This window comes from Corticium candelabrum, chromosome 3, assembly GCF_963422355.1.
Source record: "Corticium candelabrum chromosome 3, ooCorCand1.1, whole genome shotgun sequence".
NCBI classification, from domain to species: Eukaryota; Metazoa; Porifera; class Homoscleromorpha; order Homosclerophorida; family Plakinidae; genus Corticium; species Corticium candelabrum.
Genome location: NC_085087.1, coordinates 5,609,882 through 5,627,024, shown reverse-complemented (window position 1 = coordinate 5,627,024; position 17,143 = coordinate 5,609,882). Strand labels below are relative to the sequence as shown.

The window sequence follows — 17,143 nt, the reverse complement described above, 5'->3', positions numbered from 1 at the left end:
ATTATTATTTATTAAATTTTGTATATTATATTTCTATCATCTAAGTTGACCATTTTGTCGCCACAATGAACGTTTTCGCGAATTTGTCATTTGATACTGTGTTGGCAAATACAGATCGACCCTCATACTCTAGAGGTTACGTCATCGGTATGTAGCATAGTGGCTTCCTGTGGTCGCTTGTTGGTGCGTCATGTCGTAGAGAACGAAGATGCTGGCCGTTGATCTCACCTTCTTAGCATTCGCACTCAGTCTGCTTCCATGCGTCATCCCTTCTCCCGACAGTACGCGCACCACACTCTCCACACCAAGCGACATTGCTGTGTTTACCATCTACCTGTGTGTGTGTGTGTGTAGATTTCAGGCCGCACGGCCACTCAACCAGGAGAGAAAGGTACGGCGTCGACGTCGACCATGACGACGCCCGTCACATGCACAACGTCCCCGATTCCGTGCGTCCTACAGATGCCACCAAAGCCTGGCCATGGGATTATGCATCTGATGATCCTGACGAGGAGAGCGACGACCGTACTCATGCGGCCGACTCTCCTTTCCGCTTCAACGTCTCTGTGACTCGTTTGTCTTGTCGAAATGTCAAAATCGTTGTGCGTCCGTCAACGGTCTCAACGAGCGTTCTTCGCTATGTCCTTGCGTTCTGGCCGAAGAGGCGTCCGCAAGAGTGGATGGAACGATTCAGTGACGGTGGGCGACATTGGGTGGTGACGGTGCCTATTGCTGGTCTGCACGTTTTGCGGTCGACGGAGTGGGTTGTGAGGGTGACGGCTCTACTTGGAGATGGTTCGAATCGAGTGGTGAATGCGTCGTTTAGGACACTGAAAAGATGCGGGACGGATGATCATTCCGCTAAAAGTATGGTGAGAAGGAGGGAGGTGTTGTGTGTTAATTAATTAGTATTGTAAGGTGTGTCTGAAATGTAAACTGAAAACCTAAATTAATTAAATGGTCTGTGCAGTGGCAACTGTGATAAATTGTGAGCGCAAATATTGGTTTTCAATGAGTTTTGTTTGATGTTTTAATTCATTATAGATCAAGGACGCTGAATATTATTAAAATTGATTATACTGTAAGTCCAGAAATATTCATTCTCATAAGTTTTAGTACTTCTGCCCATGAAATAGTTCGCACACATGTTATTTTAGTACGAAACATCAGTACGTGTACTGTACTGTAGCCGAATTCGAGTGCATCTATCTTTTAGTATTCATGATATTTTATATCTGTATGGAAATAACGAAAATTTTGTGAGTGCGAAAATTTCTGGATTTACAGTAATTGATATGATTCCATTTGTATTGACATTTGTAAGACTAGACTTACTGTAAATCAATAAATGTTTGTAGCTATTTAATTGCAAGTTTTGTAAATTGCAAGGAGTTGGCTTTAGTTAAATCGCTTACTAGCTTTATAGCCCAAATGTCATGTTTGTAGCCTAAATATCCATACGAATGCACATACAATGCTGTCTGAATGATCGTCTTTATTGTTTGGGTTGGGCAGAATTTGTTACCAAGAAATCAGCGACATATTGAGCATGAGGTACCAGGTAGGTAGGTTGGCAGACCTACCCGAATGTTGATTGAGCCTCGTGACTTCCATGATCTGTTGAAGGATACTGATGGAAGTTTACAAACATTTATTTCTTACGAAATAGAGTTTGCAGCATTTTATGAACATTTGTAGTTACGGACATTTATTGATTTACGTACAGTACATGTGTGTATGTATTGATCTACCTGCTGTTTGTTTCTCTTTTGTTTTTCGTCTTTTAGGACAACAGCCAATTAGATTAAATATGACACTAGTTAGCTGTATTGTTTGAGGCTGCAGGATAGCAAGTCTTGAAGAGTTAGTTTTGTGTTTCAAATGACATATCTTTGAAGTTATTTTCAAGTGAGCTTTGTGGTTAAACCAAGGAGTCATAATTTGTCAATGCATGAAGCTATTACTTTTTCTTGCTATGTATGAATAGATTGATGATGTTGCATGATGGTAGAAAGTGAAGTGAAACTAATTTTAATGCAGAACTAGCCTAAATTAAACACATTACAGGGCATAATTTATCTGGTATGGCATCCCAGTTTGGGAATCAACTTTTGTATGTTGCGGAACAAAGTCAGCTACCTGTGGCACAAACTGCCATGCTGATGCAGAATCAGAATGTCCCATTCTAGTACAGTAGGAGTCTAACTAAAGAACTTCATAATGGTGCACCCTTGCATATCAAAGTGGTGAGAAGATACTACATATATTATACTGTTATATCTTTATTCAATTATGAACATCTGTACTTGAGTGGTCATGCTGTGCAATACATGAAACTAAATCACATTAGCAGAACACCGGCTGAAACAATCAGAAGGGAAGATAGCTATTGAGACTTCCATTGTAACTATGTAACAAGGTAAAAAAGGAACAAAAGTATGTAACAGTGTAGTCAATGTACTTGCACTTTTATATCGTAGCTAATGTAGAAGGTCACTACCAACTAAAATAACAAACAATCATGCAATGTGTAGTTGCATGGGATCTTTCCAAATGTAAAGGCCAACACAAACAGCACTGTCACAGAAACATGGGAAAATTAGCAATTCAACCCTCTAGCTACATTGTCATGTCATCTGCAAGATCATTCGCTGACTTGCCTTTCAACATCGCTAACTTAGACTCAGTTCATCTTATCCTTGAAAATTTGAAGACTGACAACCCTGAAGTGCTATCGGAGCTGTCGCAATTTATTACAGCTGCAGAGAAATATGACCAGCTGCTTTTTCAAAACGTAAAGCTGTCAGGCGTACAGCCAAACGTACTTGGTGCATTTATGATGTCGAGATCACTTTACACCGAAGCTATTAATTGGGAAATGCATTCACAATCGTTTTGATGATTTACAACAGGGATTTTCTAAAGCAGTTTGTCTCCTTGACACTAATTTGTGGCTGACTGACCAAGATGATCTTGCAGCCTTTGGTGTAGCTGATGTGTCTCTTGCTGTAGAGCACTTCCGTGTCTTCTATTAAAGAACAACATATTGCTGGATGGGGTAATGACAGACTGGACCTTCTTCAAGATGTACTGGATCGATAACTTGCGACACCATCCAAAAAATACTGTATAGTCACTGCTTCTGTCCCAGTACAAAGAGAAATTTCCAAACTATGCAATTGGTGTGCATACTGCTGGTGTTTGCAGTCAGCAATGCCATAGTGGAGCGTGGTTTCAGTGCTATGAGGAGGATAAAAGTGACTGGCAGTCAAGTCTTAGTGAAGATACCGTAGATCACTTGATGAGGATTAGCGTTGATGGTCCGTCATTGGCACAGTTTGACCCTACACTTGCAGTCCAACGGTTCTTCAGCACTCCAAGGAGGCCACTTTTTCAGCCATATGGTTAAAAAAACCAAAAGTTAATGAATAGCATATTTTGCTTCTAAAATTTGCATGGGCAGTTTGTCACTTGCTACCATTCAAGTAACTTCGTTTCCATTTAGCTAAAGGGAATTGTGTTATAATAACAAATTTAATAGTATCATTACTATTCACAGTTTGGCACTGACTATGAACTTGTGCCTGTAGACTAGAAAGCATGAACTGTCTGGGTATTTAACTAATTAATTAATTGCTTTGTTTTGCAAAAATATGGTTGCGATGCAATTTTGCATTACTGCTACTCAATTTGCAATTTGTGCAGCAATACGGCTACACAAAAAAAAGAAAAAGTAAGTTATGTCCTGCCATTATTCTATTCTTGTTGTGTATCATTCCAACACCTAGCATGTACTCTGCCAGGAGGTGATGTTTTTATTGGATTTTGTTTGTTTGTTTGTTTGTGGACAAGATTACTAATATATTTGTTGATTGATTTTAATGGGATGATAGTATTTTAATAGAGGAAATAGATTAGTTGGGATTAATTGCATCATGGTCTTCTTTCGAGCAGTTGGCTCTGCTTAGGACTTTTGACGAGAAAGTGAGATGACTCTGATTTTGCTCTTGAATGCTCCTGAATGCCCATACTATCTCCGTGCAATTACTGATGGACATATTATGTTGTTTAGCGATATGTGCATATGCATGCTAAGGTGAGCAAAAGAGCCTTTCAATAATTTCTATGGAAACAGTTGTTATTGGCAATTTACTCAGATGTAACAAAGCCACTTTGGTGGAAGTTTGCGCTTTTCGAGTCCTGTCTAGTTACTGTTTGTTATTAAAGTATTTTTATTTTGAAGCATACGATATGCAACAATTTAGTGGATGCAAGTTCAGCGTGCAGCATTAGTACAGTAGATAAAGTATTGTTTGTGAAACCCTCTAGGGTGGGTGAAGTGTCACTCCAACAGGTTATGCATGCATTAATGCATATAGTCCATTCCTAAGTGAGAGTGCATTGTTGAAGATTTTGCCTAGCTCGTACTGTCTAGCAACTACATTATTTTAACTACCTTTTCTTGAAGCTGCAATACTGACATGATTTTACAGTTGCATCTGCTTTCTTTCTGTCACCGTGTGTGATGCTTTTTGTCAGAGGTTTCTGTTTGATATCTAGATAATTGTAGGGAGATGCGAGCAGATTGATGTTGTGGGTAACACTTCTTGGTTCATTATTACCGTAATTGATAACTCGTAAGACTAGATACGCTAATGTGTGTGTGTGTGTGTGTGTGTGTGTGTGTGTGTGTGTGTGTGTGTGTGTGTGTGTGTGTGTGTGTGTGTGTGTGTGTGTGTGTGTGTGTGTGTGTGTGTGTGTGTGTGTGTATTATATAAATATTAGACAAATGTTTTTGTGATTGTACTTTATGTGTATGACATCTTAATTGAGTATCCTTTGTGTGGGTGTGTTTAGATACTTTGCAGCGTTGTTATCCAAAAATTACAGAGAAACTATGGTCTCGTCAGACACTCTACGTAGCATGGACGAAGTCGTGTGACGCATCGGTGTTCGATCGATATGCAGTTAACTATAGAACTAACCACGACTATCGGCAGATGTATGTCAGCATCAACAACAACAGCGTAACATTTAGGGACATGATTGAAGTTCCTTACGAGTTGTCAGTGGCGGGAGTCCATTTGATTGAACCATTTCGAAAAGTGACAAGCGACATAGTCTCTTTTTCTACTGGGCATATAGATGTGTCAACAATTCCTGTTGTAGTCACCACTCCTACTACTTCAGCTGGTGCATCTTTTGTAACTAAGATGGTGTCATCTCGTGATGGTCCTCAGATGTCAAATGATGGGCTGTTGGTTGCTGTTATTATTCTTTCAATATTGTTTGTTTCATCAGCGGTTGTGGCTCTCTATCTTTGTTGCTATCTGAGAATGTAAGTATTATGTGTATGTTGCAATCAGTAAACTAGTCAGGATTACTCACAATTCTAAACTTTAATTTTTATTAATGGTGTTATATTGTAATTGTACTATTGTATGCTTATTGTTCTGTGACACTTGGGCATATATAACGTGTTTTACTTGGTTCAGTGCATTGCTATACAACATGAGATCTCGATCATTATTTGCCTTTCTGCATTGTAACCAATATAGTGACTCTGAGTCAAGTGCAAGCAAACAGTGAAGTAGCTGTGAGATACAAAATACACTATGTTGTGTCTCAGCTGTGTAGTGTAATGCTTATCGTCGCCAAATTTGAGATACATCAGCACTTGACTAATTGGTTGCTGCTTTTACATTTAAAAAAATGTGTAGTCATTAAAGGGTTTGATTGGTTTGCTTGATTCACTTGACTAATTGCTTGCTGCTTTTACATTTTTATAAAAGTGTAGTCATTGATGGTTTGATTAGTTTGCTTGATGCTGTCAACACTGGAAAAATTTGCAATGTGGGTTTTGGCATAATTCATAATCTTATGTGTGCTCGAGTGAAAAAGGCTAGATGGCTACGTGCATAATATGAGCACCAGCATGTTGTCGTTGTTGTCTATACCTGATAGTTTTACTAACGTGTGTTTTTTGATTTTGTTGCATTAGACACAAACGGAATTTGAGACTTGAAGCTGCTGGCCAGGATAGCCAACAAACGCCAGGAAATCTGGATTCAAACGGTAAACAAGATTTGAAAGTTAGATCAGAGGAAGAACAGGCAACAGAGGGCATTGATGTGACAGCTATGTAGGCGGTTAGACTAACTCTGTTTAGATGTAATGGAGGTAGATTTTAGCTATTTCGATATATGACAATGCATCTATGTTAGGAGGGTGACTTTACTCATTTGATTGTGTGTATAGAATAGGTTTAGTGTGATGATATAAGTAATAGATAGTTCAATGTGTGGAGTTCTTGGAATCATGTTGATTGTTAGTATGGAGATAAAAATGTAATAGGAGACCGCATTGATAAGATTCATTGTTTTGGGTAACTTGAGGTAAAGAATCAGGGTTGGTCGATGGGAATTTTTTTATTTTCTATAATTTTTTTATCATCTACAACACGCGATGTATGGTACCCTCAATGCCATAGACACCAACTGGCCAGAATCCAAGGCCAGCAGTCCTGAGGAGATCAGTTACATCAGCAACCAGACCATCCATGCCAGTGGCGGTACTGCCAGATCCAGATGTAGGTTGCTAGGGAAGACACTGTTTCGACGCCTTCTGCATCAGCACGTCGTATACACTTCAGCCGAAACTTACTGACAAGTTCTCAATGTTGTAGCAGATTTCAAGGTAAAATACAAAGTTTCTACCAAACTCAAATGCAATCCAACATTGTCATCCGAGACTGGATCATAGCGAGTTTCTGGATATGATGCTGTTTGCACAGACATCAGATGCCAGGCAAATTCATCCTACGTTATCATTGTGACTGAAATTAATGCTAGCCTCGTACCCTTGCGCACTGTGCACGACAGGAATAAGTGATAGATGCACGTGCATGCAACATGGTTCAAAGATATGTGCTGCAAAGAATTTAATTAAAGGCAGCCTCCAAAAGAGGGTTGGTCGGGTTACCAGAAACGAAGAATATTTTCAGTGTGGTCTTAAATTGTTTTCTCTCAGTCGTGATACGGTTGTAAACAGCAATCTGGACAGGCCACTGTAGAGCTGCATTGCAGGTTGTTTGAGGTTTTGATCAAACATTTCATGCAACACAAGGGTGCGTGTGGAGGGAAGGTGCCATCTGCTTTCCAGGTGCTGTTTCAATATGGGTGACGCCTGTTCAGTATGTAATAGTAGATAGCTTGTTTGGGAATGTGAGGCGTGGCGGTAACACACGCTTTATATACTCCTACTGAAAATATGTAGTAGATGTGGCTGTTTATAACCACAATGGTTCGATTGCTATGGGTGAATGTAGCAGCAGGCGTAAATGATTACCAGCTTTTCACTGCGGTAGTCTCTCTCGTGTGCGGCCCATCTGATGTGTGACAACCTATTTATGACAAAATTGGTCATGCATGGTCGTATACATGTGTACCATAAATACACTTCTATGAAAGACCACCTTTCTAGCGCCAAGTTTGACAGGCTTAGGATGATCACAATGGGAGGAACCTCTATGCATGATGCTATGGAAACAGGTATACTCTGTTCATGTTATTGCAAAGTGCCACAGTCTGCCAAATGAAAAGTCACTTTGACTTTGCCACTGGATTACAAGAAGCTAATTTACATAACCAGATAAGAGGACATAGACGTAGGGATCACAGACAGACTGATTGTGATCAGACGCATGCACGTGTGATGATTGCATGAGATGCTATCAATGCTGGCAAGAGTCTGTTCCAAACTTCAATCAATGACATTGTATACTAACTCATGAGATGTAGTGAAACCATATGGCAATTAGGCGATCCTACAGATACCCAACTATCTAATTAAATCGTTGGTCTAATTTGGTATTGCCATTAGTTACAGCCCCAACAAAGAGACATCAATTCAGTGTAAGGTAGAACAGCAACATCATCAAAGTCTTGATATTCACGTGGGAGAATTCTGTCATGACGTTTTGATTGTGCTGCATCTTGTGTAAAACTAGAAACATACTGTGGGGATTTTAAGTGCAACAAAGCTATTTAATAAGAAAAAATGGAAAAAGTTGGTTAATTGACTAAAAAATTGTCACATTTGGTGCCAGGCAATCATTTGCAATACTTCTGCTGGAGTGCTGTGAGGTCGAGTTCAACGTAGTTTAGAAATTTCTACATGGGAAGAAAACAAGCATTACTGTGATATTTTATTTCACTTTATATTTTGCCGACCTCTTTCTTTGCTTTGGAATCCTTTTTGACTGCAGCGTATATGTTTTCTGTCCCATGTTGTGGTGTTGGTGTATCGCCATCTCTTGGAGTTGGTGATGGCTGGGGATGGATAATAGATGAGTATATGATTCTATCAGAGCAATAATCCTCTTCATATTTTTCTTCATTTTCGCCTCGAGGCTGTGGCTCTTCGGAACATGGTAGTTCAATAGCACATGAAATTTTGTGTTCAGATGAATTTAAGTCATTAGCTGTTGCCTGAGCAGTTCTATCCTTGTCTGCAGTAGTCTGGCCCTCTGCTTCTTGGAATGATTCACAATCTCGATTAGCATCGTATTCTGAAAATGCATTGCCTGATGGCTGAACGACGTCTGGTAGTTTTCCTGTGAACTTTGTTTCTTCTTCGTCTTCTTCTCCTTCTCTGTCTGTTTCATCAGTTTGTGCTGTTGCTGTTGGTTGTTGATATGGTTTATAGAACTCAGGTGGGAGACTGGGGTGGTGCTTTGGACGGATGGCTTTAAATGATTCAAATGATCTTATGGCTAGTGGGTCAGGGTCGTCGCCAGAGTCATCATGGTCATCAGCATATTCTTCCCAACGGGTACTAGCAAGTACACCAGGAACAAACAATTTAGAGGAATACGATGGTGTGTGTGTGTGTGTGTGTGTGTGTGTGTGTGTGTGTGTGTGTGTGTGTGTGCGTGTGTGTGTGTGTGTGTGTGTGTGTGTGTGTGTGTGTGTGTGTGTCTGTGTGCAGGGCCGGATCCACAGGGGGGTTAAGGGGTTGAAACCCCCTCTTTTCCAATAGGCGTGGTTCAATGATTTCAATAATTTCATTAGAAAAGAGAAAATTAGTAATGCTATAAATAACTGCTAACAGTGAACCCCATCTTTCAAAAATTCCTGGATCCGGCACTGGTGTGTGTGTGCATGCGTGTGCGTAAGGAGTGTGTGTGTGTGTGTGTGTGTGTGTGTGTGTGTGTGTGTGTGTGTGTGTGTGTGTGTGTGTGTGTGTGTGTGTGTGGTGTGTGTGTGTGTGTGTGTGTGTGTGTGTGTGTGTGTGTGTGTGTGTGTGTGGTGTGTGTGTGTGTGTGTGTGTGTGTGTGTGTGTGTGTGTGTGTGGTGTGTGTGTGTGTGTGTGTGTGTGTGTGTGTGTGTGTGTGTGTGTGGTGTGTGTGTGTGTGTGTGTGTGTGTGTGTGTGTGTGTGTCATGAACTCGTACATGAGTAGTGGACAATGAATGTGTGTGCATGTGAAATACCGATTGTCACTTTCTCCCATGGTATAAGCTGTTGTTACATGCCAGTGAACTGTTGGACTCTTACTGTTACCTACAAATGGAATTACAGCAATCTGTGAGCACTCATTCTGGTACATGAAATAATACCTGCCCTGCTGCAGAAGTTGGTCACAAAGTCATTAACAGTCTCACGGTGTTTATAAGCAAAGAAAGTAAGGACACCAATAACCACAAGCATAAAAAGTACAATCAGAAAAACTCCCCACCAAGCCAATCCTGTCAAATAACATTTCAATTAAATTTGACAAACAATAAATATTTAATTGGGTCACACCAGAATCTGAAGTGTCACTGAGGGATCCATGGCAACAAGATGTCAAAGGTATGGTGGCAATGTCCCCTGTCTGTATTAAATACTCTGTTGACATGAACGAAAGCAAAACTTAACAAAATTTGTTGAGTACCATTTCTGATCTCAAGGTCGGTATGAAGATCGACTCTGTAAGACAACAGATTGTTGCTGGAACTTGATGTGTAATAGATTTTAAACAGTATTTTAATATATATTTTGAGTTTTATTTTGATATTTATATGCAATCACCTGTAGGCTCTTGAACCAATAGTTGTATCTCTGACGATGATTCACCGATCTCATTTCTAACTACAAATGAATAGTTGCCTGAGTCTGAAGTCGAGACATTCATGAGATAGAAATGAGTGGCATTGTATTGAACTCTGTTAGACTGTTGTAAAGGTTTGTTGTCGTGTGTCCACAAAAGGCTTGGTTTGGGATTTCCAGAGATAATAAACTTCATTATAATGTTATCACCAAATGAAACAGTTATGCCTCTAACATACGTGTTGGCAATTACAATTTGTTCTGATTGGATATCGAGAATTGTTAGCGAAGGCACTTCTGTTGAGACAGAAGGAAAGTGATATAAGAGCAAACAAAGCCAAAATTGTTTAATGTATTTAGTTAGTGCATGACTAATTAATTAATTACCTGCAGGAAGTACTTCAATGGTGAATGACAGTGGAGCGGATGCCGGATGTAGACAGTTCCGGGCTATCACATTGTAAGTTCCAGTGTCGTTTTGATTTAGATGTTGTGAAGTCAGACAGATAGAATGATTGCTCGTTTGAGTGAGAACGATAGTTTCAGCCGTTCTGTTGTCTGGCAGTTTGACAATTTCTACTGTCGGTCGAGGCTGTCCAGCAGTTACATTGAAACACATTCTCGTTAGCATTCGGTTTTCGTAGATGGTAATGTTAGTCTGTTGTTGAGAATTTGACCATTGTAAACTTGGTCTCTCTGGAAATAATTAATGAAGCTTACTATTGTTCTATAGTTAAATTGATTTCAATGTAGAGCTATGTAGATCGGCTTACCCCATAGGTTGAGAACTGCTTTTATCAAAGGAAGATGAGTTTGTGGATAATACCCAACTGTTATACCTTGAAACAAGGGTTTCATTTCTTTTACTATATATGTACCAATTTCGAGTTTTGAGATTTTGAGACTTCTGAAAACAGGTTTCTGCTGCAACTTGTTTGTAAACCTCAATATCCACCCAGCCACGCTGGGCTTTGATTTATTCAGTCTGATAGTGTTTCCCTCTTTCTGATAAACATCAATACTTGTTGTCTGGTTAGAGAGAACATGAGGACCTGATCCTGTAGAGATAAACGGGGCAGCGGTGGATCAAAGCTCTAGTGCTCAATTATTTGGCCATACAAAAAAGTGCCTACCACAAACGATTGTTTTAGACGAGGCAGCATCGGGCTGCTCTAGGAGAATCGAGACACTCCATAGCGCGACGAGTGGCGTCCACATTGTTGTCTGCTTTTGTGTGCAACAGTGGGCTGAGAGGTGACGCATAGTGCAGATCAGGTGGTAGTTCCAATGTGACGGAACGCATTGTGCCACCTCTCACGTGATTTGAGCCACGGATTAGCACTGGCATAGATGCTGTTGCTGCATAGGTATGACGTCTGTTGACCATATGCTCCATCCTCCCGGTTATTCATGGATCTAACAATGGAGCACGTCTAGCAGCAGTAGAGATTACGAGACCTTGTTCCTGCATGTTAACACTTTAGACTGGTCTCGGACCACCGTTTCTTTGAGTTTTCGTCAAGCTTCCGGCCTCTATAGCTACATGCGTTTGGAAAACCGTTTGCTAGACAGTAGTCTAGACCATCACGGTCACCTCCTAAATTGCAGTCACTGTGCAAGTCATGTCAGTTGACATATAGTTAAAAGTAAGTGTTTGATCACGCGCTGTTCAATGTATACACACGTACAGTCCAGACACAGAACTGTAGATACTAGAACTGCAGACTGACGGCTCAATTCCCGGATGTGTGCAATCTTTTCCGAAACTTTGAAGTCGCAAGCAATGAGAAAAGCTGTTCAGTTGGTCTGCCAGCGGTACTGTACCAGCTCGCCACCAGTAGAAAGGTGTCTGCTATACGTACATTAGTAAACAAAGATTAGAAGGAGTCGCGTGTCACGCATGCTCACTGCATGCATGGCATGGCGTGTTGATGGCGGCTACCTTACTGTACTGTACATGTAAGATACTGCTGAGTTTGTCTAATTTGCGGGTAGATAAGCAATTCATGACGTAAATTTTCTATTTGTTTGCAAGCACAACACCCGTTCCTAGTGTCTAAAATTCCGTTGAGTGAGCGTCTGCGTGGGGTCACACAAGATTGGTAGGAAACTGAGAAGCTGGCCTGGTGACGTGATAGATAGCATGGGAAGTGGTCGAGACGCTGACTATAAAAGTGCCTCCCAGCAGCACTGCAGACATATACAGTTGGATGGTGTTAGTCACAATGACTTGGAATCGACTAATAGGGGTTTTGCTTCTATTATTGATGTTTGTCACACACGTCGCTTTTCGTGGAGTGAAAGGTGAGAGCAGTGAAGATAGCGTGACTGTTGCACAAATCAATGTGCAAGTTTCTCTTGGAGGGAATAGTACATCAAATGGTTTGATGTCGAGAAAAATGGTGGGAATGAAAGGAGAGAAAGGAGACCGTGGGAAAGCAGGTCCGCCTGGAAGACCAGCACCAGAGAACAAATGCAGCTGCCACTGCTGTTCGCGTCTAGACGAAATCGAAGAGAAACTATCAAATCTGACTGAAGTGGTCAATCAGTTACAGTCACTATACAGAGACAATGAAAGAAGTTACACAAGTTGTCAAGAGGCTAAACAGTTAGGAAAACTGCTAAGCGGCGTGTACACTTTGGATCTTGGAGGTAGATTGGATTCGTTTCAAGTATACTGTGATATGTCGACAGAAGGTGGTGGCTGGCAGTGTTCAGAGACGCCAGGACGGTTCTGTTGACTTCTTCCGTGGATGGTCTGACTACAAAAACGGATTTGGAGACTTGAACAGAGAATTCTGGTTGGGATTAGACAAAATACACAGAATGACAAACCAGGCACAGATTCTTTGTGTAGATCTAATGGATTTCAGTGGCCGTCGAGTACATGCTGACTACAGAAGGTTTCAGATAAGTGACGAGTCCAGTAAATACTCTCTGACCTGCACATCATACAGTGGAAACGCAGGTGATGCATTAGCTCGGCACAATGGGATGGCCTTTATGACTAAAGACAATGACAATGACAAGTGGAGTGCCACCTGCGCCACTAGCTATAAAGGAGCTTGGTGGTACGAACGTTGTCATATTTCTAACTTGAATGGTCTCTACTTGAAAACTGAAAATTCTCAAAACTACAAGGGAATCGTTTGGTCTACTTGGCAGCCCGGTATTTCTCTCAAATTTACAGAAATGAAATCGCGTGTTAGTTCTTAAATGACATCTACTGCTACTTAGAAAGCGTTTACGCTAACTCAATACATTGATGTTAACACAGAACGCAGGATAAGTTAAGTCGAGTTGCAACAGCATCAGATCTAATAGAGCTTGTTTGTGTTTGCGCTAGTTACACAGAAGTTTCAAGGGCTTGGGTCGTAATTAACAGCAAGTTCCATGTTGAAAGCGATTACAGTACAGTGTGCACAAGCGGTCTATATATAGCCATGCAGAGACTTGGAAAATAAAGTATCATCGTTAGTCCCTCGATTACAGCGAGTAATCAGCGTCGAAAACACACTTCCTGTAACTGTAATTTAAGAAAAATTAAGAAAAAGAAAATAGAAAAATATTTAATATTATTTGAGGACTTTCTCATAATGATGTCCAGATACAGGAATGGACGGCATGCAAAGGATACTGTTAGTGGCGTTGCTATCTTATTCTACGAAAGAAGCTTACCTAGTTACCTGTAGGCCTCTATACTTTAACATAATCGGTACAACTACAGACAGCAGTAGTGACTAGAGCCTCGAGATTTTTCCAATGTCGCCTGCATTCGATTGTTTTACAACAGTATCCAATTAAATAATGTTTACCTGGAGCAACTTTACACAAAACTTTAATACCTGAACTGCGCGTGCTTACGCTAAGTTAGCGCAGAGTAGCATGCGCGAAACAGCCGTGCTCAGTAGATGTCATCACATAAAAATTGGTCTCCACGGAAACGTGTTCATCCGGTCTACATATCACAATGTCTTTGGGCTAGAAAGATGCATGGAAACAGAACACCTTCCTCGTCCCATTTACGTTTGTCTGCAAGGAATTTGAAACAATTCTCCAGAGTTTCCCAAGACACAACCTAGAGAAACCACACACACAATTTCGGTTTTGTCTAATCATTATAGCTAGAGCAGTCGACCTTCAATATTTCCTTCCAGTTTTCTTTCGCTATGGCGTGTCTTGTAATAGCGTCTTGAATATAGAATTCTCTTCTTGGTTGATATGCGAGAAATCAGAGACCAGCCGTTGCAAATATCTGGTTCATATTAATATAAAACATTTCTGCAAGAATAAACGTAACTGTTTAGACCTCTTCGTAATCAGCAGCCGTGACGTCACTAAAATGCCAGTTTGTTTGAAAGTCTTTAATTCTTGTTTTCTGATCCGGGACAATCGCATTTTACGAAGTCATGGGCTATCACTCGACCACCAAGCTTCAACCAATTCTATAGCAAAACAAGTTTGATGCGAATACAATAGGGAAGAGTAATTGTTGTATTATTTTAACGAGGATGTGCATACAATCATATAAAACGTACGCGCATGCTCAAAGCTTTTACTTGTTATATCAGATTTTTAGTTAATGGTCTGTCTGTAGCCAAAAGAGGATGCCAAAGTAGGGCAGCTAATTCAAAAATTTTATAATACAGCAATCATTAACGAATAAATAAATAATTTAATTAATTAACTAATTTTCTTGAAAGTGTTGTAAATTGTTGACTTGACGTAATATAATTTATAATTTCTGTATTTTAATGTATGTAAGCAGTTTGTTATCTCTTCAGCAGGTTGTAGTTGTTGCTCAATAATTAATTAATTAAGCAGTGTATTTCAAAATCATTCGACTTCGTCACTCACACGTTTACGGTAAACAAAATAGAGCTAATGCATTTGTGTTTGGAATTTTGTAAAGAATCAAGGCAAAAAATGAAAAATGTGAAGCTAGTAAGCAAATTTGAAATCAAATTTATTGATGTCAATTAAATTTAAATAAACACCAATTGCCTTACAATTGTTATAGCATTTGGGTCAATTAAATTAATTATTATTGGAAGTGATGCACTTATTAGAAATGAAAGTCTACTAACTACAGTGAGATCGTTTGGTCTACTTGGCAGGACTGCATTTTTTGCAAATTTACAAAAATGTAATTGCGTGTTAGTTCGTAAATGACATCTACTGCTACTTACAAAGCGTGTACACTAACTCAATACATTGATTTTAGCACAGTACGCACTACAGTAGTCGTGTTGCAGCAGCAGCAGCAGACAATCTAGGAGCCCTCTTGTGTTTGTGTATGTTACAAATGTTGTAATTAACAATAAGGTCAACGTTGAAAGCAATTACAAAGGGTCTAGAGACGTAGCAAGTTTTAGAAAGGGTTTTCTGCTAGCCCGAGGCATAAATTCCTAGCATAGAACAGGCCTTGATGCCATATTCAAAGGTAGAATAACTCCATAATCAAGATCTGCAAATGCTATTATCCTGAAATTACTCCTGTTATAGTCTAACTCAAAAATAATTCTACTTTGCTTATAGCTTTTGGCAACTAGCAAACACTTTTCTGTGATGGCCTTCACTTGTCTGTGATGACAAAAGTTTTCAGTAAATACAATATTTATTTACCTTCATGTCAGTAGTGAATTTGCAAATAAAATTCTTTGAAAATAAATATTATTAAATAGAGGCCTAGCAAACACTAGCCTCGACGTTTGGCCAACTTTACTCTCTGCACCTTGAAATAATAGGTACATGTATCTTCTATTCGCAGTAATAGCAATAGTTGGCAGCTTTGCACGTTAATTGCTCTTCAGGAAGCTAAAGAAGAGGGGTGGGTCTTGTTCTCTACTAGCGGACACCCGAGTTTGCTTGATACAAGTGCAAATAGGCGAGAACCGCGATAAGTTGCTAATGCTGACTGCTAGATGCAATGAGCACGGAAGTCCTTTACTCGTCTCCGTATCAAACAAAAGAAGTATTTGGAAAGAAAGTAGATCTTATAATGACTCTTATTATGCTTGTATGCTCAATATAGACGCGGAATAGACAACTAAAGTCGCAAAAAGCAGGCGACATAACGCGGCGGTTAGGGCCTGGCTACGCGAGGATATATGCTGCTGGATAGGACTCTGTACTGCTCCATAATCAAGCCACCGGCGTAGTGTGGTCCTCATGTTTGGGAGGCTAATAATTACACCACAAACCACGCCTATTTCTCACATGTAAAGCCACGCCCGTTTTCTACTTTTCGAAATAGCAGTTTGTATACATCTAACTAAGTAAATATTATAAATTTCAGGTTACAAATAAATTGCAGGACTGAGTGCTGTCAGTGTGCGTATAAAGGAGTGGAAACACTGTTACAGTCCGTGTCAAAAATGTTTTCATGGATTGCTGCGATGGTCAATTGCAAATTAAATGGCATTTCGATGACAATAGAATCGAGAAAACCAATTCAGTGCAAACGACATTGACCAATTTTAGCATTTTGTAATATAGCGAGCAATATAGGTTAGCTAGTTAGATAGCATAACCTGTGGAGAAAGTACCGTGGTGTGCAAGCAAATCATTAGGTAGCGGAGCCGCAGGAGATTCCATTCTCCGGTCAATTGGGTTGTCGACCTTAACTACACTTGCTTAAAAATAATTGATGTCTATATAGGCTTATGCATGCTTTCTTGATGCGGTCTTCTTTGAGTCTTCCGTTGTCGGATAGCATAGTAAACGTCTCAAATAAGTGATGGTTATGCGCACTTCCGTGTCCACGACTTCTCGACACTGGTTCTAGCATACTGAAATAATGATGTCAAAGAGATCTAGTCAATTAACGTCGTCAATCGTCAACATACTACTCTGAGATTACACGGACTGTCACTGTTTAGTAACTTAAAATTATAGTTTTGCTTGAAGCGGAATGACACGCCCAAAATGTTTGGGGGGCTATAGCCTCCCCAGTCCCCCCCCGACGTATCGCCGGTGAGATTCAAGCTATAACCTACCGCTGTCTCTAGATTTATTTGTTCGCGAACGATGGTTATGTTCAGGACGTGCTAT

At 40.1% G+C, this 17,143-nt stretch overlaps 2 protein-coding genes and 1 pseudogene across 2 annotated transcripts; 2 read left to right on the top strand and 1 right to left on the bottom strand.

The window, feature by feature from the left end:
• The first annotated feature begins 140 nt into the window (after nt 1-140).
• On the top strand, nt 141-6,306 carry LOC134177388 (uncharacterized). Its single transcript, XM_062644165.1, has 4 exons — nt 141-281; nt 355-867; nt 4,858-5,338; nt 6,002-6,306. Exons 1-4 carry the CDS (start codon nt 209-211, stop codon nt 6,144-6,146), a joined length of 1,212 nt encoding a protein of 403 aa, XP_062500149.1. The 5' UTR covers nt 141-208; the 3' UTR covers nt 6,147-6,306.
• A 1,610-nt stretch (nt 6,307-7,916) lies between these two features.
• On the bottom strand, nt 7,917-11,369 carry LOC134176984 (uncharacterized). Its single transcript, XM_062643684.1, has 10 exons — nt 11,224-11,369; nt 10,864-11,148; nt 10,478-10,786; nt 10,073-10,387; nt 9,936-9,970; nt 9,806-9,875; nt 9,619-9,747; nt 9,493-9,562; nt 8,232-8,835; nt 7,917-8,171 (listed from the first exon to the last, which is right to left on the bottom strand). Exons 1-10 carry the CDS (start codon nt 11,351-11,353, stop codon nt 8,112-8,114), a joined length of 2,007 nt encoding a protein of 668 aa, XP_062499668.1. The 5' UTR covers nt 11,354-11,369; the 3' UTR covers nt 7,917-8,111.
• A 459-nt stretch (nt 11,370-11,828) lies between these two features.
• On the top strand, nt 11,829-14,041 carry LOC134176985 (ficolin-2-like; annotated as a pseudogene).
• The last annotated feature ends 3,102 nt before the right edge of the window (nt 14,042-17,143 follow it).

Coding starts and splice junctions, on each gene's coding strand:
- LOC134177388 (XM_062644165.1), top strand. CDS start 209: ATGCTGGCCGTTGATCTCACCTTCTTAGCATTCGCACTCAGTCTGCTT. Junction 282..354: donor CGTCATCCCTTCTCCCGACA/GTACGCGCACCA, acceptor GTGTGTGTGTAG/ATTTCAGGCCGCACGGCCAC. Junction 868..4,857: donor GGATGATCATTCCGCTAAAA/GTATGGTGAGAA, acceptor GGGTGTGTTTAG/ATACTTTGCAGCGTTGTTAT.
- LOC134176984 (XM_062643684.1), bottom strand. CDS start 11,353: ATGCGTCACCTCTCAGCCCACTGTTGCACACAAAAGCAGACAACAATG. Junction 10,388..10,477: donor CATTGAAGTACTTCCTGCAG/GTAATTAATTAA, acceptor CTGTCTCAACAG/AAGTGCCTTCGCTAACAATT. Junction 8,836..9,492: donor ATGGGAGAAAGTGACAATCG/GTATTTCACATG, acceptor TGTACTTGCTAG/TACCCGTTGGGAAGAATATG.